This window comes from Hippocampus bargibanti, linkage group LG05, assembly GCF_051943395.1.
Source record: "Hippocampus bargibanti isolate YZ-2025 linkage group LG05, ASM5194339v1, whole genome shotgun sequence".
Taxonomy (NCBI): domain Eukaryota; kingdom Metazoa; phylum Chordata; class Actinopteri; order Syngnathiformes; family Syngnathidae; genus Hippocampus; species Hippocampus bargibanti.
In genome coordinates, this window is record NC_142738.1 from 3,437,328 (window position 1) to 3,458,752 (window position 21,425).

Below are 21,425 nucleotides of genomic sequence, written 5' to 3' on the forward strand. Positions count from 1 at the left end.
ACGTTTTTAGCCTTTGTTTACCTGCCATGTGTGTTATTTTTGTGTTCTGTTCTAAAATAAAGTTGGAAACAAAGAAAACAACCTTATTTTTTTCTTCAATTGCGCTAATCTTCTTCCGTAGCACAATTATAAAATCACAGAACGTGTTATAATTGTTCGCGCCTAATTGTATATTTTTAGTGTTCGCTTTTTAGCATTTGTTTAACTGCCATGTCTGTTATTTTTCTGTTTTCTGCTCTAAAATAAAGTTGGAAACAAAGAAAATTGTTTCCACGTCTGTTGCGCTTCTGTAGATGGAGGAAACCACATCTCCTGGTGGACGCCGGTGGAAGTGACCATATTGTCTCAATCGCTGACCAAAATAGCATATCAAAAGGACAAAAATACACTTGAAATGAAATATATTTTATCAATTAGGATGGGTGTTTTTTTCGTAGTGTTTTACATTACGCGTGTCATCATCGAAACACTGTTGTGATTACATCAAACGTGATTGGTCAGACGCCGGTCACGTGATCCTCCTCACCCGGAGTTTCACCGACAGCTGAGTAGCAACTAACCACGACATTTATTTTTAAATGGTAACGTTTCATCCATTAGACCACACGGACGGCAACTTGTGTATGATGGGTGACAAGAAGAGTCCCACAAGGTAAATAAAGAAATAGAATACAAAGCGCGACTGAATACGTCTCTGCAGACTAGTCCCGTAAAGAAACCGCGTTGGGAAATTGATGGAGCTCTTTCGAACGCGACTGTTTTCTTGGCGGTTAGCTTGTAAAATGCACCGCTGCCGTGTGCTTCTAAAGGTTCATTTGGTCGACTTGAGGTTTGAAAACGTTCATGCCGAGTCGCATTGGTTAAACTTGATCCGCACACGGTATTATTTACAAGCCAGCCTACCCCGGTGTTGTTTTATGTTGTGTGAAGGCCGAAACGGCAGTCGAAGCAGCCGCCAGCCGACGATGGCTACTGGGACTGTAGCGTCTGTACCTTCAAGAACACCGCCGAGGCGTTCAAGTGCACGATGTGCGACGTCAGGAAAGGGACGTCAACTCGGTAAGTGTGTGTCGATTCTTGCGACGTTTGGACAAAGGAAGGCTGTAACATATTTACACCGGCGTCGAGACGATTTTATGATCGCTGGAGGACGTCTGTATCCGATGTCTCTCATTTTGTTGTAATATGCAAAATAAAGTCAGTGCTTGTTCGCATTACACGTCAACGCACCATGAGAAGCGCTCCTGCGTTGTGAAAGTAGTATTCTTGTTTTTTTTTGTCCTGAAAAATTATTAAAAACGTCATCAATGTGTGTATGTGTGTTTGTATGTGTGTTTGTTTGCGCGAGGGCGTGTGTGTGTGTGTTGGTGGGTTCACGAAGGGGGGCTCAAAGGGAAGTCAATTTATTGCATGTATTCTATTATCATATCAGGTGTTGATAGATTGTTTTAGAAACATTGGACTTTAACTCATTCACGGCCAGACGTGCAAAAATGTGTGGATTTTTGTCATTGTCACTTGATTTAGAAGACCCACAGAATATTGAGTTTAAGGACTACATAAACGTTCAATCCAGCGTCAGAAACCTTAGACTCTCTTCTTTCATCAGAAAAAAAAGTTAATTCCTAAATTATGTGGGTCTGGAGTTATATGAGCTTCGAATGAGGGAGGCTGTCCAAAATACAATGCAATCCATAGCTATTGCTTTATATAGCACTTTAACAATAGCTGAAGCGGGAACAAAGCGCTAACATGGAAAAAGGGAAATGCTGCCCCCGTGTGGAAAAAAAAAAAACATTGCCAGAGGCCATATCCAGCACTTTATCAGCACCCAAGCAAGAAAAAAAAAACTCCAATACATTCGAGAATGGCGCTCTATCATATTTTCAATTCCCAAATAAATTTGTGAATGAGTTTACTACCGTTAGTTTTTTTACTTCAAGTTTTTCCTCCATATCCGTGGGCCTTGATTTCCAGATATTTTGAGCTACTTTGCCGATGAGATTGATACACATGGAGCTTACAAGTGAACTTTGTTATCCATCTAAGTTTGTGAAAGAGATAAGGTGTACAAGATTTTGATAGTACAGTCCAGACACAGTTGCGGGGTTGCATCTCAGAGTGAAACTTAAAAAAAAAGCAGCAGGGGATGGTACATCAGATCGATAACAAGAAATTCAGCCAATGCAAAGAAATGAGAGAAGTCATCATTCTGATTTACAAGCCAGTGAACTCATAGGAGCACTCATCTTGGAGATGAACTATCATACTCTTGTCTTTTTTTTTAATTTTAGAAAACCACGGCCTGTTTCCCAGTTGGTGGTACAACAAGTAAACCAGCAATTTGCACCGCCACCCACGCTGCTTAGAAAGGAGAAGAAAGACAAATCGGAGAAGAGCGACAGAGAACTCACGCTGAGGAAGAAGGGCGTAAAAAAGATGAGGTATTTTGACATTAGTATTAGTTGATCAGGCCTCATTTTCGAATCTTTGTATTCTTTGCGCAATTTGACCACATACGCCAAACCACCATTGGATTCATGACATGCGCATACTGGCCCGTTTTCGCGACCTGTAAATTCATCAGTAAATGGCAACCGGCGTGTCTTTGTTCACTCATTCAGATCACGATGTTTCTGTTGGTTCGTGTACCTTGAGTTTTTTCTCATTTAAAATACGCTGCTCGGCTCACTTCAGTTTGGGAAACACATTCATTCACTATTTTATCATTTTCCTTCTGCAGACCAAGGCTAAAAAACGTGGATCGAAGCAGCGCTCAGCATTTGGAGGTTACAGTTGGTGACCTGACGGTAATAATCACAGACTTTAAGGAAAAAGCCAAACCGACATCTACTTCCGCCAGCGCCGCGGCCGCCGACGTGCACAATCAAAGCGGCTCGAGCTCCGACAACACTGAACGAGGAGCGTCGCGGTGTTCCTCTCCGCGAGGGGAGGGCTCGTCCGTCAGCGGCGATGCTCACTAATCCTCGGATTTCCCAATACGGCGATTGCCATTGTAATGCACTCAACCAGAGATTGACATGCATGTTTTGTTAGTTAACACTATACCCTTTTGTTAGATTTGGCTTCCATGGTCCAGTGTTTTAATGATACTTTTGGTATAGCCAAATCGAACATGATAAAGTGAGCAAAGGAACAATAAGTAGCACACGGTGGCATCATCATACAGGTGGTGGTAGGCTGCAAAGAACAAGTGATGAATTAAGAAGACAATGTGAAGTTTATTTCATGTTGTAGTTTACGCTAGAAATGTTGTTATTTGCACTTGAATGGCATTTTATTTTCACAATGATTTTTTTTGGGTGCCCCCCTGTCATTATTAGTCAGTCATAACACTCTTTGCTTCTGGCCTTATCTGCTCTCATCTTTAGATGCAATAAATGTATTCCTTACATTTCGTAAGAACCATTGAACTGTTTACTTTTTCACTTTAGATCTGAGCATGATGGATTTATGGAATGGTTTATATTGTAAAATACTGTGAATTAAAATAAATGTACATTCTTGTTGGACTTTTTTTGTGTAAGTACAAGCACAATATTTCAGGATTATTATGATGCTTCCCAAATTGCTGATGAAGTGATTATTTGGAGGGGCCTCATCCCATTTGATGGGATGGATGCATAGCAATATTATATTAGTCAATCTATGAGTCATTAAGTAATATATAGTAATAGCCTGTGGATTTGTATCATGACGAAGTGTATGAATTCAGCAAGAAACTAAAATCATTATATTACGTCAAGTGTTTTTCATGGTCAATTCAATGCCATGGTTGTAATTGCAGCGTTTGTAACAGCGCTAGTGCGTTTCTTTAACCGCATTTACTCCAGTTTTTTTTCAATAAGAAAATGTCAACGTTAACAACTCTAATGTCATTTGTCAATCTCATAATTTGTGGTTTTGCAAAACAAACACTCTCGGTCGCCGAGTGAACGCGTATGGTAGGCGGGACTCGACGCCGTGAGCACAGCAACGCCGAACGTCGCTTACCTGCCTTAACTTCTGTCAAAGAAGGAAAGATTAACTTGATTAACTCAGTCTCTATGTGGGCAGAGGAGGTTAACCGACATTTTGTCGAGAACCCGCAGAACACAGGATGCGCTGTTATCGGCGTTCATTGCTCCTGTGCACGGCGTTCGCATTTTTTTCATCGCTGTACGTGTTCAATCGTCTCGCATCTACATTGGAGGACACCGACGGGCGGGGGCCTCGCGAGCTGAGGACACCCGCCGGAAGGAGTACTGACGCGGGGAACGCTCTCAGGAAAAAGCCCGGATTGAAAGGCCCTCGGGGCCCCCAGCCGGTCAGGTAGCTAAAGCTACATTAGCTATGTCGCCTAATTTACAACGAATGCGTTACTACTTACCGATGCTGTAATACCCGCTTTAAAATATAGGAAACGCGATATTGAAACGGTATCATATAATAAAACTCATAATTAGTCATTTATTGCTGTACGTAACACACGAATGAGTTTCACTACTAGTAAATACAAATTGATTCACTGGTTTACTTAGAGCGAGTACAGTAATATTATGTGTTATCACATCATTAATTCGCCAATTACTTAGCTACCGCAAACCAACGCCACCTGTTAACACCCTTTAATTCTCATAATCCCGTCACACAAAATTGCTAATGTTTAAGAAAAGCAACCAAAAAGATGGTCTTTTTTACTCCGCTAGGTGTAAATCATTGTCAGTCTCTTACTGGGATCCGTTTTGGAGGTTTCCTGCTGATGTTTGTGGACTGAAGTGCTTTTTGGAATCATCATTTAGGTATGACTGATTTTGTGCATTTCCTAGAAAGATACTTAGGACTGTAATAAGCAGCGCCGCAAGTGTTTAGTGGCTACACACAGAGAGATAAAACTTGTGTTGTTGCCATCCCAAATGCCTCATGGGCTTTTAACAAGCTGCTTTAATTGCACAATCCCAGTCACTGTGTTGTACTTTGTGTTTACAGACTGTAAAGTGCCGCTCTTTGCGATGTGCATTTTATACATTAATAACGACATAATTTGTGTGTTTTATATGCTCTTCGTCGATAAACAAGTCAGGTGATTTTTCACCTTCTAGGGCTAGGCCATTAGTATAGAAGTGTGTTATGTACATGCAGCGCACTCTTATTAGAATGCAAGTGTTCTCCCCGAAAAACTTAATGGCAAGTAAGACCCAACAGAGCTAACTGGGCGTCTGCTTACTTCTGAACAACTATTGAGTCTGATTTAAATGTGTCTTGGCTGTTAGGGACAGAATGGACTCTGACGCAGAAGACGACAATAATGAAAGCAGTCACATAGCCGTAGTGGCTTGTGGCCCGAGGCTGGATGAGACGCTCACCATGCTCAAGTCTGCCATCCTATTCAGCAAAAAGCCTCTCAAATTTCACATCTTTGCCGATGACGAGCTACAGGACAGCTTTCGAAATGCGGTGAGTGTCTATTCCAGTGATCGAGCACACCCTAACATAGTTCAGTTTTCCCTCCATACAAACAAAGTCATTTAATTAAGTGCTTTAAAAGTTAAATTATGGACTAACTTGATTGTCTACTACTCTACACTGTCCAAGAATCAATAATAATTGTGTTTTTTCTTCTATTGTCATTTTTCTTTAAAGCTGCACTCCTGGCCGAGATCAGCTCAGACAAAGTTTAACTTTACCATTTACCCCATCACTTTCCCCAGCGGCAATGAGAAAGAATGGAAGAAGCTCTTCAAACCATGTGCCTCTCAACGACTCTTTTTACCTGTAGGTTCTTTGCTCATTTTAACATTAACAAGCAGACATTAGCCAATTGTCCTCATATTAAGTCACTTTTGTCTTCTCACCCCAGCTAATACTAAAAGAAGTGGACTCTTTGCTCTACGTGGACACAGATATCCTTTTTCTACAGCCCGTGGAGGACATCTGGGCCTTCTTTACACAGTTCAACAAGAGCCAGCTGGCCGCCATGGCCCCGGAGCACGAGGAGCCTCGTATCGGCTGGTACAACCGTTTCGCCCGCCACCCTTACTACGGCAACACTGGTGTCAACTCAGGAGTCATGCTCATGAACATGACACGACTCAGGGAAACTTTTTTTAAGGTGAATTTCATTTTGGTGTAAAGTTGGATTCATTTCAGGAAGTGAATAGTTAACTCATTCACTGCCATTCCCAAATTAATTTGCCTTTATACAGTCGCCCCCATTTCAATCTCCGATAACTCCAGACCCATATAATTTAAGAATTAACTCTTTTTTTTCCTGATGAAAAAAGAGAGTGTAAGGGTTCTAACGCTGCTTTGAATGTTTATATCATCCTAAAACTCAATATTCTGTGAGTCCTGCAATTTGAGTGACAATGACAAAAACCCTGGTGCTGGAGTGGACACGTTTTTGCACATCATCTGGCAGTGAATGAGTTAATTATATAGAGCGAAAATGGTAAATGTTGTAAGATGTTGTGTAATAATAAACTTAACATCATATTTACATGAACAGTAAAGTTAATGAAAGTGAAAGAGTAAAATTAATGGTAGGTTTGGAAAGTAGTTACACTACCAAAACTGTCCACATGAGGTCAATGTCACCATTCGGTTCGACACTCCACCAAGCAACTGTTTCCTTCACTTCAGATGAAGTCTTGGTAGAATTAGCTACCAGAGGTGACGCGAAAATACTATTTTTCAAAGAGGTTGACTTTTCTTTTGATTCCTTCTAGAATGACATGACTGCAGTCGCGCTTCACTGGAGTGAAATGCTAATGCCCCTCCTCCAAAAGTATAAACTCAACATCACCTGGGGCGACCAAGACCTTCTCAATATCATATTTCATCACAACCCGGGTGGGTACGCGTGCATTTGACAGGCCAACAAGTGATTTCTTATTAAACTGAATCGTTCTTGCCCTGTTACAGAAAGCCTTTACGTGTTCCCCTGCCAGTGGAACTACCGTCCGGACCATTGCGTCTATGGCCTCAACTGCCGGCAAGCTGAGAAAGATGGTGTCTTCATACTCCACGGTAGCAGGGGAGTTTACCATAACGAAAAGCAACCGGCGTTTAGAGCCGTCTACGAGGCCGTTCGGCAGGTACACGCCACCGACAATGAACAAATTGAATAAATAATCTGACCGTGTTGTGAATCAAAAATAAATAAAGAAAGAAATGAATAAAAAATAAATAGAAACAAATACATAAATAAATACATATATAAACATCGACAAATGCATGAATAAATAGCTAGCTAGCTAGGTGGATAGATGGATGGATGGATAGATAGATAGATAGATAGATAGATGGATGGATGGATGGATGGATGGATGGATGGATAGATAGATAGATAGATAGATAGATAGATAGATAGATAGATAGATAGATAGATAGATAGATAGATAGATAGATAGATAGATAGATAGATAGATAGATAGATGCAGCCACACGTGCCAGCGTTCACTCAACCCAGCAGTAACTCAAATAGACAGAAAGCAAGCTAGCTAATACAGTAAAGTCTCGTTATATCGATATTCAAGGGAGTCCGAAAAAATATCGATATAACCGGGACTATCGATATATCCGACCCTGTTTGCATGTAATTTTCTCCGTGTGTGCATAGAAATAGTATCGATATAACCGGGACTATCGATATATCCGATATCGATATAACGAGACTTTACTGTAGATAGGTAGCTAGATTGCTAGCGAGTCAGATAGCTATATGCACTGAACATCAAATACAACTTTGTTTTGAAGTGATCTAATAATAAAAGTTGAAGTTCTTCACTGGTGTACGACGACCAAAAGGGAGAAATATTACAATCATGGTTTCTAACTATCGTGCCTCATAATAATACGACCGCAGCTATTTGTGAACCGCCCGCAGCGAATGAGTTAAAAACGATTCAAATACAGTACAGGCAGTTTGCAAAGTCTGAACAAATCATTGTCACGGTTGAAATTTCATACTGAACGGTGAGAAACTGAACTGGTTGCCACACCCAAAGCCCTTGTACAGTTCTCCCATCAGTCAGCCTCCCGTAGTTTGAAAAAAAAAAGCAACATGGAACCCTGAGAACGTTTCGTTCCCGCTTACAAGCTGTTTTATGTCACATTTTTTTATAGCTGCTTCCTATTGCTCCAGCCCATCGAGCCCACTCACAATTTGTTCCCACTCAGTCCTTCGGGGACAAGTTCCTTCAAAGCCTACAGGAGGCAATTCCGGAAAGAAACTTTCATTTCCCTCCCACCAAGTGTTGCCTTAGTCAGCCCCGCGTCTCAGGCCAGCCTCTCCCATCCAGCCGAGGCGCGTGCAATAAAGGGCACTACCATTACGCTGGCCTGACCCACCAAAGAGTTATAAAATCTTTAGTGCTGATGCTAGTTAGAGGCGTCGTGATGGCGATGCGGACGACGCAGCGGCAGGCAGCATCCACATAAAAATAAAAAAATCGATGCATGGCCGTTAATGGTGCTTTACAGCCTGTGGTGCTATATGAAAGATAATAAAGAAAGTGCGCTTTGAGTAACCTAATGTGTGGCCAAACAGGAGTCAAATGAGGGTGCCGTAAAAGTGCGATTGCTTCGTATTTACAGGAGAGTAGTAAAAGAATGCAAGCAAACGTCGACATCATTTCTCGCTTTTAAGCATTGTGTCGGAAAGTTTCGTCTGGGTTGGGTTTGTCGTTTTGTTTGCAATAAAAAGCCCCCCCGGGGGAGCCTTTCAAGCTAAAAAAAAAAAGGTGGCTAGCTAAAAAAAAAAAGGTGCTCAAGTGGATCTACTAGCGCAGGCGGTTAACGCTAGTTGCACTTTGTGATTATGAGTCAACAGCTAAAAAAGCATAATCGGTGAGTAATGTCCGCCATTTCCTTTCCAGTATCCCTTCGGCGACAACATGGAGACTTCACTACTCCAGCCACTGGAAGCATCTCTACAGAACGCCACTGATTCCTACTGTGGACGGGTGAGCCACTTGTTCACCAAGAGGCTCAAACAAAGTATTGCATCCGTTCAACGGGGGACGACGAGGGGGAGAAGATGAACCATGTTTGATTCCGGGGTGGGAATGTCAACAGCGTTCGCGTTCTGATTGACACCTGAAGTTCGGTATGTTTGGAGTGGTCTGATATGTATCATTTTCCGGTGTATAATGCGCACCAGAGTATAAGGTGCACCCCCAATGAATGGTGTATCTTCAAACTTTTTCCATATACAGTGATACCTCAGCTTACAAACGCTTAAGCGTACAAACTTTTCACCTTACGAACATTAAAAGACAACCGACATCACTTTTTTGCTTCCTAAGTGACATCAGAAGAACGTTTTATAGCATCTAAAATTCCCAAAACACGCAGACTGATATTTTTAGTCAAACGCAAAACACCAATAAAAATGACTTAAATTGTCTAAAAAATACTTCAATTTGAAACCGGAAGTGGTCAGTTTCAGAAGGTCCCGCCCCCTTGTTCGTGACATCACGCCAGCATGTCTTGCCTTGCTCGAGAATCAAAACAATGGCTTCAGATTCGGAAAATATGCTTTCTTGTTACTCATCCAGTTATGAAGATGATTCAAATAGTTCTGAAGAGGAAAGCATACATGTTTGCAATCGATTAAAGAAGTCATCCTGTATTAATTCGAGCCGTCAGAATGTAGCGTCCCAGAAAATGCACAAGATGGCGCCCGAGCTCCGTTGAAAATGGGCTGATTTGTCTGCTGGGAATTTGTGTCAACTAGTATCAAATAGTAGTCTTGGTGCAACACACAACGATTCACCATCGCATTATTTATGTTTTCCTTCTAATTTCACCATCAACACAGACCAACACGAAGTTTTCAGACCAAACAAAGTACCCAAAATGCATTGTGTGTCGCTCAGGCATCGTCATCAACTCGAAAACAAGACTTCCTGAATATTCAGCGCGAGTCTTAAAACGTAAAATATAGCTATATGAAGTGGAATCTTTGTAAAATACGCTCAGTAGAAGTCATTTCAAGTGATTTTACAAATTATGGACACAACTTGTCCACAGGCGTCGGTTGTCCTTTAAGGAGCTCCTGCATATTTCTACAAAGATATTTCCTCCAAAAACATTCGCTACGCGTGGCCCATTAAACCGGATGACAAACTGGTTCAGGCCGACTGAATTATTACCTGTGTACAATTTTTCTACCGTGTAAATTGAGTCGGTAGTCATGCGCAACCCGCTTCATTTTTTATTCAAGCACTGCTTCATATTAAAGACCACGCACTGTGGTATTTCTCCTTTTATTTCATTTTTTAGACTGTTTTAATACACCACAGCCGAAAAACTACTTTCCTTTGCAATGATGATTAATTTTGCAACACTTTTAGGCCAATCGTGTTCATCCCAATCATGCCACTTTGTACGTTTAGCCTCAGGTTTTTAGAAAGTCATTAGGGCATACATCAAAGTTCCCTTTAATTAAAGGACAACTGACGTCTCCGGACAAGTTGTGTCCATAATTTGTAAAATGTCGTCAAATGACTTCTGCTGAGCGTATTTGACAAAGATTCCATCGCATATAGCTATATTTTACCTTTTAAGACTCGCGCTGAATATTCCGCAAGTCTTGTTTTTGAGTTGGTGACGAGTCCTCACCCTACGTCACTGAAGGAACGCCCCCGACCGAAAAAAAGATGCATTGTAGCAGTCCTTCCATCTCGTCAATGCATTTTGCTGTACTTGTTTGGTCTGAAAACTTCGTGTAGGACCAAACAGGAGTCAAATGAGGGTGCCGTAAAAGTGCGATTGCTTCGTATTTACAGGAGAGTAGTAAAAGAATGCAAGCAAACGTCGACATCATTTCTCGCTTTTAAGCATTGTGTCGGAAAGTTTCGTCTGGGTTGGGTTTGTCGTTTTGTTTGCAATAAAAAGCCCCCCCGGGGGAGCCTTTCAAGCTAAAAAAAAAAAGGTGGCTAGCTAAAAAAAAAAAGGTGCTCAAGTGGATCTACTAGCGCAGGCGGTTAACGCTAGTTGCACTTTGTGATTATGAGTCAACAGCTAAAAAAGCATAATCGGTGAGTAATGTCCGCCATTTCCTTTCCAGTATCCCTTCGGCGACAACATGGAGACTTCACTACTCCAGCCACTGGAAGCATCTCTACAGAACGCCACTGATTCCTACTGTGGACGGGTGAGCCACTTGTTCACCAAGAGGCTCAAACAAAGTATTGCATCCGTTCAACGGGGGACGACGAGGGGGAGAAGATGAACCATGTTTGATTCCGGGGTGGGAATGTCAACAGCGTTCGCGTTCTGATTGACACCTGAAGTTCGGTATGTTTGGAGTGGTCTGATATGTATCATTTTCCGGTGTATAATGCGCACCAGAGTATAAGGTGCACCCCCAATGAATGGTGTATCTTCAAACTTTTTCCATATACAGTGATACCTCAGCTTACAAACGCTTAAGCGTACAAACTTTTCACCTTACGAACATTAAAAGACAACCGACATCACTTTTTTGCTTCCAAAGTGACATCAGAAAAACGTTTTATAGCATCTAAAATTCCCAAAACACGCAGACTGATATTTTTAGTCAAACGCAAAACACCAATAAAAATGACTTAAATTGTCTAAAAAATACTTCAATTTGAAACCGGAAGTGGTAAGTTTCAGAAGGTCCCGTTCGTGACATCACGCCAGGATGTCTTGCCTTGCTCGAGAATCAAAACAATGGCTTCAGATTCGGAAAATATGCTTTCTTGTTACTCATCCAGTTATGAAGATGATTCAAATAGTTCTGAAGAGGAAAGCATACATGTTTGCAATCGATTAAAGAAGTCATCCTGTATTAATTCGAGCCGTCAGAATGTAGCGTCCCAGAAAATGCACAAGATGGCGCCCAAGCTCCGTTGAAAATGGGCTGATTTGTCTGCTGGGAATTTGTGTCAACTAGTATCAAATAGTAGTCTTGGTGCAACACACAACGATTCACCATCGCATTATTTATGTGTTTTCCTTCTAATTTTGCCATCAACACAGACCAACACGAAGTTTTCAGACCAAACAAAGTACCCAAAATGCATTGTGTGTCGCTCAGGCATCGTCATCAACTCGAAAACAAGACTTCCTGAATATTCAGCGCGAGTCTTAAAACGTAAAATATAGCTATATGCGGTGGAATCTTTGTAAAATACGCTCAGTAGAAGTCATTTCAAGTGATTTTACAAATTATGGACACAACTTGTCCGGAGGCGTCGGTTGTCCTTTAAGGAGCTTCTGCATATTTCTACAAAGATATTTCCTCCAAAAACATTCGCTACGCGTGGCCCATTAAACCGGATGACAAACTGGTTCAGGCCGACTGAATTATTACCTGTGTACAATTTTTCTACCGTGTAAATTGAGTCGGTAGTCATGCGCAACCCGCTTCATTTTTTATTCAAGCACTGCTTCATATTAAAGACCACGCACTGTGGTATTTCTCCTTTTATTTCATTTTTTAGAATGTTTTAATACACCACAGCCGAAAAACTACTTTCCTTTGCAGTGATGATTAATTTTGCAACACTTTTAGGCCAATCGTGTTTTTTTTTTTTTTTTAGATTGATAATCCCAATCATGCCACTTTGTACGTTTAGCCTCAGGTTTTTAGAAAGTCATTAGGGCATACATCAAAGTTCCCTTTAATTAAAGGACAACCGACGTCTCCGGACAAGTTGTGTCCATAATTTGTAAAATGTCGTCAAATGACTTCTGCTGAGCGTATTTGACAAAGATTCCATCGCATATAGCTATATTTTACCTTTTAAGACTCGCGCTGAATATTCCGCAAGTCTTGTTTTTGAGTTGGTGACGAGTCCTCACCCTACGTCACTGAAGGAACGCCCCCGACCGAAAAAAAGATGCATTGTAGCAGTCCTTCCATCTCGTCAATGCATTTTGCTGTACTTGTTTGGTCTGAAAACTTCGTGTAGGACCAAAAAGAGGCAGAATAGGGCAACAAGGCTTCATGTAAGGAATTAATCAGCCTGTGGAAACGGGCTGATTAATTCCTTACACGGCTTTGTCGCCATGTTCTGCCTTTTTTGGGTGCGACATTTCCCACCCCTGATGCCTCAAAATGACACGGAATAAATTCTTTAATCGATTGCAAACATGTATGCTTTCTTCTTCAGAACTATTTGAATCATATTCATAACTGGATGTGTAACAAGAAAGCATATTCTCCGAATCTGAAGCCATTGTTTTGATTCTCCAGCAATGCAAGACGTCTTGGCGTGACGTCACGGACTGGGGGCGGGACTTTCTGAAAATCATCCAATTCGCAGCTCAATCTTTTTGCAGATTTTGGACACTTTAAGTCATTTTTATTGGTGTTTTGCATTTGACTAAAAATATGATACGGCGTGTTTTGGGTATTTTAAATGCTATAAAACATTTTTCTGATGTCAGTTAGGAAACAAAAAAGTGACGTCGGTTGTCCTTTAAGTGCAAATCAGGAGCAAACTGTTTTGTAATTAACTTTTTGTAAGACGCCGCATTGCAAAGAGAAAACGGCCTAGATACATCCCCAACGTAGCTTCTCTGTGATGTCATCATGTCTTTTAATGAGCGTTAGCTGATCAATTCAAAAATAATAAATCAATACAAATTTATATCTAGCTGGTCCGCCGTTATTTCAGAACACATTTTGGCGAATGGATCTTAAAAAAAACACAACAAAACCTATTTTACTTATAATTTTAAACTCGAACATAGTTTTTTATTATTATAATTTAACAGGAGAATGCGTCGGTACTGAATTAATCTGAATGTTGGTTTGAAACATTATAAAATACAAAACCCTTGTGTTTATGTGCCATGTACAGTATTTAAAAATGTGCCTGGGTTGTATTGTTTACTTTTAAATGTATTATTGTCAAGGATTCATTCACACTATGGTACCGTTATTGATGGGGTTTTTTTTTGTATCCCGGAGTCATTATTAAAGTCTGCGTGTTCGGTTTGCTAGCAAAATGTATCCTATGATTGGCTATCTGGCTATCTATTAGCTATCCATTAGTTAGTGAGCTAGCTATTAGCTGATTTAAAGCAGATTCTTTACTTACAGTGTAGGTGTTGAAATACCTGACATACTTCGGCGTATACTTCCGCCTAGCTATTAGCTGGCTAGCTGTTAGCTATCTGGCTATCTATTAGCTATTTATTCGCTATACAATAGCTAGCTAGCTTTCTATCTACAGTATTTGATTTACTTCCGGATTGAGTGAACGCTGGCGCGTGTGGCTCCCGCTGCTCACCCGCAGAAATACTTATCCTGTGACTGTAAAGACCCAAAAGCTTTCATTTTCTTCAAAAGATGACCCTGCGGCTTAGCTTAGCATTTTTTTCCTTTTCTCTTGACTTTTTTCTCTCTTCACTTCTTTTCATTTATCTCGCTATCCAGCTATCTAGCTATCTAGATGGCTACCTAGCTAGCTATCTATTTGCTATTTATTAGCTAACTATTATCTATCTGTTAGCTTGCTGGCTGACTATCCAGTTAGCTATCCAGTAGCTGTCTGGCTAAGCATGTAGCTAGCTATCTATTAGCTATATGGCGCATCTGGCTATCTATAAACTATCTATTAGCTGGCTGGCTAGGTCTCTATCTATTTGAGTTACTTCCGGGTAGAGTGAACGCTGGCGCGAATGGCTGCCGCTGCTCACCCTCACAAAAAAAATCAAGTGACTGTAAAGTGTCCTTGAGAGTTTTAAAAGGCACTTGGAAATTATTATTATTATTATGATGATGATTATTATTATAATAATTATTATTATTACTATCAGTTTAGTAGTTATCTCTAGAACGCTTGTAGTCTTTTGTTCAAAGACACAAAACCCTTTGACTAAACAATATTAAGCGCACACACGTGGTGTCTACATAAAGAGGGGCAATCATCTTTGAAATAGAAATTAGGCAAGAGGAAATCAGCGCGGAACGACTTGAGATATTGCTGAAAGATGATTCAAAAGGCAAACCAATGTTGGCTTCCGTTGCTCCGCCCCAACCCCCCGGCTGCGTATTTTGCACTGGTGGATTCACATACAATGCACGATTCGGATCAACACTTCCGATGCATTTCAAACATCTTTAAGAAGCTGTTAAATATTTCAGCTTTTTGGCAAGGAAATATGCTGTGCGTGGAGCGGCATGGGTGTGTGTGTGTGGGGTCTAAGCGAAGGACTCAGGCAATAGAAGAGGTTGAAAAACTTCTATTGATTTGGATTAACGAAAACTAGCTAGCAGGACACAGTGTGAGTGAAGGTATTATCGCAGAGAAAGCACAGCATCTTCACTCGGATATCGTCAAGAGGAAACTACATCCAAAATAAAATAGATAGAAAACAGTGACATTTGGACGTGTTTCAACTTTGTGTTCAAAGGCAGAGTGTAGACTGCAAGGTTAAAATATCCCATCAATCAGGCTCCACAAATAACCCGCACAAGCCATCTGTACACTTGATGGAAAAAGCTAGCAACCCAGCTAAACAGAACACAATTGATGAGGAACTGGGTAAAATTATCGCAGGAAAAGCACCTACAAGGGATCATTCCTCAAGATGGTGAAAGAAGAAGGTTACGTTCCTCACCAAGTGTTTAATGCTGAGGAAACCGGCCACTCCATTCCATCCAGCCATCAACGACCATCACAAAGGTAAATAAAACGACTTTATCATGCAGTACAGTTTATTTCTTCAATTACAATACAGTAGCACGTTTATTATACATAAAATAAGGTATATTTTGTGTAGTTTTCAGGCTTATTTTTGTAGAAAAGTATGTTTTATGGGGACCTGGTAACGGATTATTCTCATTGTAATGGTTTCTTATGGGAAATAAATGTTCGCCAGACGGAACTTTTCGCTTTACACACACTTTCTGGGAACCAATTAAGTTTGTGAGCTTAGCTATCACTGTATAGCGCTTTAAAACAGCTGAAGCTGTAACAAACCGCTAATGTGGACAAAAGCCAAATGCTGCCCCCTTGTGGAAGGGAAAAAAAACATTGTCAGAGGTCTGGCCAGCGCTATATCGGCACCCCCCGCAAGAATGACGCTCTACGTCATATTTTCAATTCTCGAATAAATTCGGAAATGGCAGCGAATGAGTCAAGCGATATTTTATACAGTATACAGTATAGTGACTATCCTGTAGCAAGATGGATGAGAATGATCTAGACGTAAATCCGGTTAGATTTCGAGGGGGAAGCTAATGCTGCCACCACCTGGTTACACTCCCCCTGAGTCTGATGGTGATTGAGGTCTCACTCTCGTTCAGTCTTACAGGAACAACTAATGGATTATTCATGTTATTGCTTGCACCACTTGGCCTCTCAATTGCTCAATAACGATTTTTTTTAAAGCCCGGGTATAAATTAAAACAGTCATGCGCTGACAGTCAAGAGTAAAAAGGCTCACAAAGTTAGGAATATGCAATGTGAGGAGGGAGGGCAAAGTCATCAACTGCGTATGTACTATCTATTCCCTCATAAGCAGTAAAATGAAAATGACTTTGGCGAGAGCCCACCATGCAGCTCAAAAAAAATCAAGAACACCTCAGGGGAAACGTTGAATATTATTTGACCTAGAAATACGCATAATGTATATTTAAAGGGGAAGTCATATCCAAAAATGTCCCTGGCAATAATACAGGATGTTCTCCCAAGTCGAAACAGGCCATTCGGGTTAATGTCGTGTTTCTTCTTCTTTTTCCTTTCGGCTTTTCCCTTCAAGGGGTCGCCACAGAGTGCCGCTGCTCACCCTCACAAAAAAAATCAAGTGACTGTAAAGTGTCCTTGAGAGTTTTAAAAGGCACTTGGAAATTATTATTATTATGATGATGATGATGATTATTATTATAATAATAATTATTATTATTACTATCAGTTTAGTAGTTATCTCTAGAACGCTTGTAGTCTTTTGTTCAAAGACACAAAACCCTTTGACTAAACAATATTAAGCGCACACACGTGGTGTCTACATAAAGAGGGGCAATCATCTTTGAAATAGAAATTAGGCAAGAGGAAATCAGCGCGGAACGACTTGAGATATTGCTGAAAGATGATTCAAAAGGCAAACCAATGTTGGCTTCCGTTGCTCCGCCCCAACCCCCCGGCTGCGTATTTTGCACTGGTGGATTCACATACAACGCACGATTCGGATCAACACTTCCGATGCATTTCAAACATCTTTAAGAAGCTGTTAAAAATTTCAGCTTTTTGGCAAGGAAATATGCTGTGTGTGGAGCGGCATGGGTGTGTGTGTGTGGGGTCTAAGCGAAGGACTCAGGCAATAGAAGAGGTTGAAAAACTTCTGTTGATTTGGATTAACGAAAACTAGCTAGCAGGACACAGTGTGAGTGAAGGTATTATCGCCGAGAAAGCACAGCATCTTCACTCGGATATCGTCAAGAGGAAACTACATCCAAAATAAAATAGATAGAAAACAGTGACATTTGGACGTGTTTCAACTTTGTGTTCAAAGGCAGAGTGTAGACTGCAAGGTTAAAATATCCCATCAATCAGGCTCCACAAATAACCCGCACAAGCCATCTGTACACTTGATGGAAAAAGCTAGCAACCCAGCTAAACAGAACACAATTGATGAGGAACTGGGTAAAATTATCGCAGGAAAAGCACCTACAAGGGATCATTCCTCAAGATGGTGAAAGAAGAAGGTTACGTTCCTCACCAAGTGTTTAATGCTGAGGAAACCGGCCACTCCATTCCATCCAGCCATCAACGACCATCACAAAGGTAAATAAAACGACTTTATCATACAGTACAGTTTATTTCTTCAATTACAATACAGTATTACGTTTATTATACATAAAATAAGGTATATTTTGTGTAGTTTTCAGGTTTATTTTTGTAGAAAAGTATGTTTTATGGGGACCTGGGAACGGATTATTCTCATCTTAATGGTTTCTTATGGGAAATAAATGTTCGCCAGACGGAACTTTTCGCTTTACACACACTTTCTGGGAACCAATTAAGTTTGTGAGCTTAGCTATCACTGTATAGCGCTTTAAAACAGCTGAAGCTAATGTGGACAAAAGCCAAATGCTGCCCCCTTGTGGAAGGGAAAAAAAACATTGTCAGAGGTCTGGCCAGCGCTATATCGGCACCCCCCGCAAGAATGACGCTCTACGTCATATTTTCAATTCTCGAATAAATTCGGAAATGGCAGCGAATGAGTCAAGCGATATTTTATACAGTATACAGTATAGTGACTATCCTGTAGCAAGATGGATGAGAATGATCTAGACGTAAATCCGGTTAGATTTCGAGGGGGAAGCTAATGCTGCCACCACCTGGTTACACTCCCCCTGAGTCTGATGGTGATTGAGGTCTCACTCTCGTTCAGTCTTACAGGAACAACTAATGGATTATTCATGTTATTGCTTGCACCACTTGGCCTCTCAATTGCTCAATAACGATTTTTTTTAAAGCCCGGGTATAAATTAAAACAGTCATGCGCTGACAGTCAAGAGTAAAAAGGCTCACAAAGTTAGGAATATGCAATGTGAGGAGGGAGGGCAAAGTCATCAACTGCGTATGTACTATCTATTCCCTCATAAGCAGTAAAATGAAAATGACTTTGGCGAGAGCCCACCATGCAGCTCAAAAAAAATCAAGAACACCTCAGGGGAAACGTTGAATATTATTTGACCTAGAAATACGCATAATGTATATTTAAAGGGGAAGTCATATCCAAAAATGTCCCTGGCAATAATACAGGATGTTCTCCCAAGTCGAAACAGGCCATTCGGGTTAATGTCGTGTTTCTTCTTCTTTTTCCTTTCGGCTTTTCCCTTCAAGGGGTCGCCACAGAGAATCAGTGTCCTCCATCTTCAGGGGTTTGATTCTTGTGTTTATGGATTAAAAATTGAGCACGAAATGAGGAAATGTTTAGCCATCTCAGGCGGCGTCCATTTTGCCGTTCACTGTCAACTGAAAATGACATCACAGTTGCTCAGGTAAGGACGAATGGCGGTTGAATTTGCGAAAAACACATGACCAATCACAAAAATAGAGTATTTGGTTGTCATTTGCGCAACTGCGATGTCTTTTTTTTTTTTAGATGGCCTCGTGGCAAAATTGGCTGTGGATAAAAACCGTGGGCATCTATAATAACCTGTACAAAATGGAGACAGGTGGGAGCCATCTTGAACTGCCTCTGTTACTGACAACTGCTGCTATTTACAGTATTTATTGATTGATTGGTTGAATTATTAATTATTTTTTTTATTAAAGATAATTGTTCGTTTGGTTGTTTATTAATTTCACTGAAAAAAACAGCGCATTTCAAGCAAGGTGAGTTCAGTGATTGGCAACATAAAATGGCCGCCAGTGACTTTACCATAGTGGCATTAGCAGTCCAGATTATGATAAATGTCTAATCAAAAATGTGTGGATTTTGCTGCTAAATTTATATTTATCTAATGCAATAATAACCAAAACCTCGGAAATGGCGAGTTTCAGAAGGTCCTGCCCCCTTGTTCGTGACGTCACGCCAGGACGTCTTGCCTTACTCTAGAATCAAAACAATGGCTTCAGATTCGGAGAAGATGCTTTCTTGTTACTCATCCAGTTATGAATATGATTCAAATAGTTCTGAAGAGGAAAGCATCAATGTTTGCAATCGATTAAAGAAGTCCTTCCGTCTCATTTTGAGGCATCTGGACTCCAATGTAGCGTCCCAGAAAATGCACAAGATGGCGCCCAAGCTCCGTTGGAAACGGGCTGATTTGTCTGCTGGGAATTTGTGGCAACTAGTATCAAATAGTAGTCTTGGTGCAACGCACAACGATTCACCATCACATTATTTATGTGTTTTCCTTCTAATTTTGCCATCAACACGGATCAACACGATGTTTTCAGACCAAACAAAGTACCCAAAATGCATTGGGTGTCGCTTTCTCAGTCAGGGGCGTTCCTTCAGTGACGTAGGGTGAGGACTCGTCACTAACTCGAAACCAAGACTTCCTGAATATTCAGCGCGAGTCTTAAAACGTAAAATATAGCTATGTGCGGTGGAATCGCTGTAAAATACGCTCAGTAGAAGTCATTTGAAGTGATTTTACAAATTATGGACACAACTTGTCCAATGGCATCGGTTGTCCTTTAAATTTCCTTTGTCCTTGCGCGTTTTCCGCCGCCTCCTTTTTTTTAATAAGCCGCAGTGATCGTTTTGATCAAAATTACATTTGCCGTCACTTTTAATTGCCTCTGTACTTCAGCCACCAAAGCAATTTTCATGTCATTTACCCCCGCCCGGCTCGGGGTGTATTCTTCTGCACTGTGCTGATAAAAGGGAATTCCTCACCGTTAGCACAGAGGGGCGAGGGAATATGCATGTGCAAATAAAATGATATAGCTATACCGCCGTGCCCGTGGGCGGACATTGATGTCATCTCGCCGAGCGATAACGTCACACATTGTCAATTTATGACCCGGAGAGCGTACGGAGTTATACTTGCTGACAGTGCTGTTGGAATGCTAACTACAGTAAAGTCTCGTTATATCGATATCGGTTATATCGATAGTACTGCTTATTACGATACTATTTCTATGAACGCAAGGAGAAAATGTACATGCCGCAGGATCGGATATATCGATAGTTCGGTTATATTGATATTTTTTCCGACTCCCGAGAATATCGATATAACGAGACTTTACTGTATTTCTTTTTATATAGCGGGTAGCATCTTCAAATCAACACTCGGTCTTCACCTGACTGACAGAATGTGATGGAAGTACAGTAAAGTCTCGTTATATCGATATTCAAGGGAATCCGAAAAAATATCGATATAACCAGGACTATCGATATATCCGACCCTGTTTGCATGTAATTTTCTCCGTGCGTGCATAGAAATAGTATCAATATAACCGGGACTATCGATATATCCGATATCGATATAACGAGACTTTACTGTATTTGGTCTTGTCTATCCAGAGGTCTCAAACTCCCTTCGAGGTAGCCGCTATGATGCATCTTTTACAAGTCTCAATTGGCTAACACACCTGATTCAAATGTTCAGCACATCTCGACGCTCCAGAGGAGCATTTAGAGTTGTTCATGTAACCCACAGGTGTCAAAGCCAAGGCCCGGGGGCCAAATCTGGCCCGCCACTTCATTTTATTCGGTTCGTGAAAGCAAATCAAGCATGTCAAGTGCCATGTTGCTTGCAAAAATCCGAATCAAAAATATTAAATTGTCGTATGTAAACCTCAATAACAGTCATTATTATTGACTTCAGATTGGAAAACTAGTTACAGTGATACCTCGGTTTACGAACCCCTTGGCTTACGATCTTTTCGGTTTATGAAATTTTTACCTTGGCATGCAAACTATTTTTCGGGATACACACAGAGCTGCCACAATGAGTGATGTGTCGTTCGCGAACG

At 40.9% G+C, this 21,425-nt stretch overlaps 2 protein-coding genes and 1 long non-coding RNA gene across 4 annotated transcripts; all 3 read left to right on the forward strand.

Moving 5' to 3' along the window:
* The first annotated feature begins 457 nt into the window (after positions 1–457).
* LOC148897533 (YY1-associated factor 2-like) lies at positions 458–3,534 on the forward strand. The gene is made up of 4 exons (XM_088996170.1): positions 458–652; positions 931–1,059; positions 2,295–2,444; positions 2,744–3,534. The coding sequence occupies exons 1-4, from the start codon at positions 579–581 to the stop codon at positions 2,982–2,984; spliced, it is 594 nt and encodes a 197-aa protein (XP_088852296.1). The 5' UTR covers positions 458–578; the 3' UTR covers positions 2,985–3,534.
* Positions 3,535–3,976: 442 nt separating this feature from the next.
* Positions 3,977–9,390, forward strand: gxylt1a (glucoside xylosyltransferase 1a). Of its 2 annotated transcripts, XM_088996173.1 has the most exons (8): positions 3,977–4,332; positions 4,710–4,802; positions 5,274–5,457; positions 5,644–5,775; positions 5,861–6,112; positions 6,729–6,852; positions 6,925–7,097; positions 8,880–9,390. In XM_088996173.1, the coding sequence occupies exons 1-8, from the start codon at positions 4,121–4,123 to the stop codon at positions 9,042–9,044; spliced, it is 1,335 nt and encodes a 444-aa protein (XP_088852299.1). In that variant the 5' UTR covers positions 3,977–4,120; the 3' UTR covers positions 9,045–9,390. The 2 variants fall into 2 exon arrangements, with proteins under 2 accessions (XP_088852299.1, XP_088852301.1); XM_088996175.1 differs by lacking the exon at positions 4,710–4,802 and having other exon boundaries at positions 8,880–9,387.
* Positions 9,391–11,071: 1,681 nt separating this feature from the next.
* LOC148897535 (uncharacterized) lies at positions 11,072–19,194 on the forward strand. Its single transcript, XR_016114954.1, has 3 exons — positions 11,072–11,161; positions 18,837–18,994; positions 19,099–19,194. It is a non-coding gene; the product is annotated as an uncharacterized LOC148897535 (long non-coding RNA).
* The last annotated feature ends 2,231 nt before the right edge of the window (positions 19,195–21,425 follow it).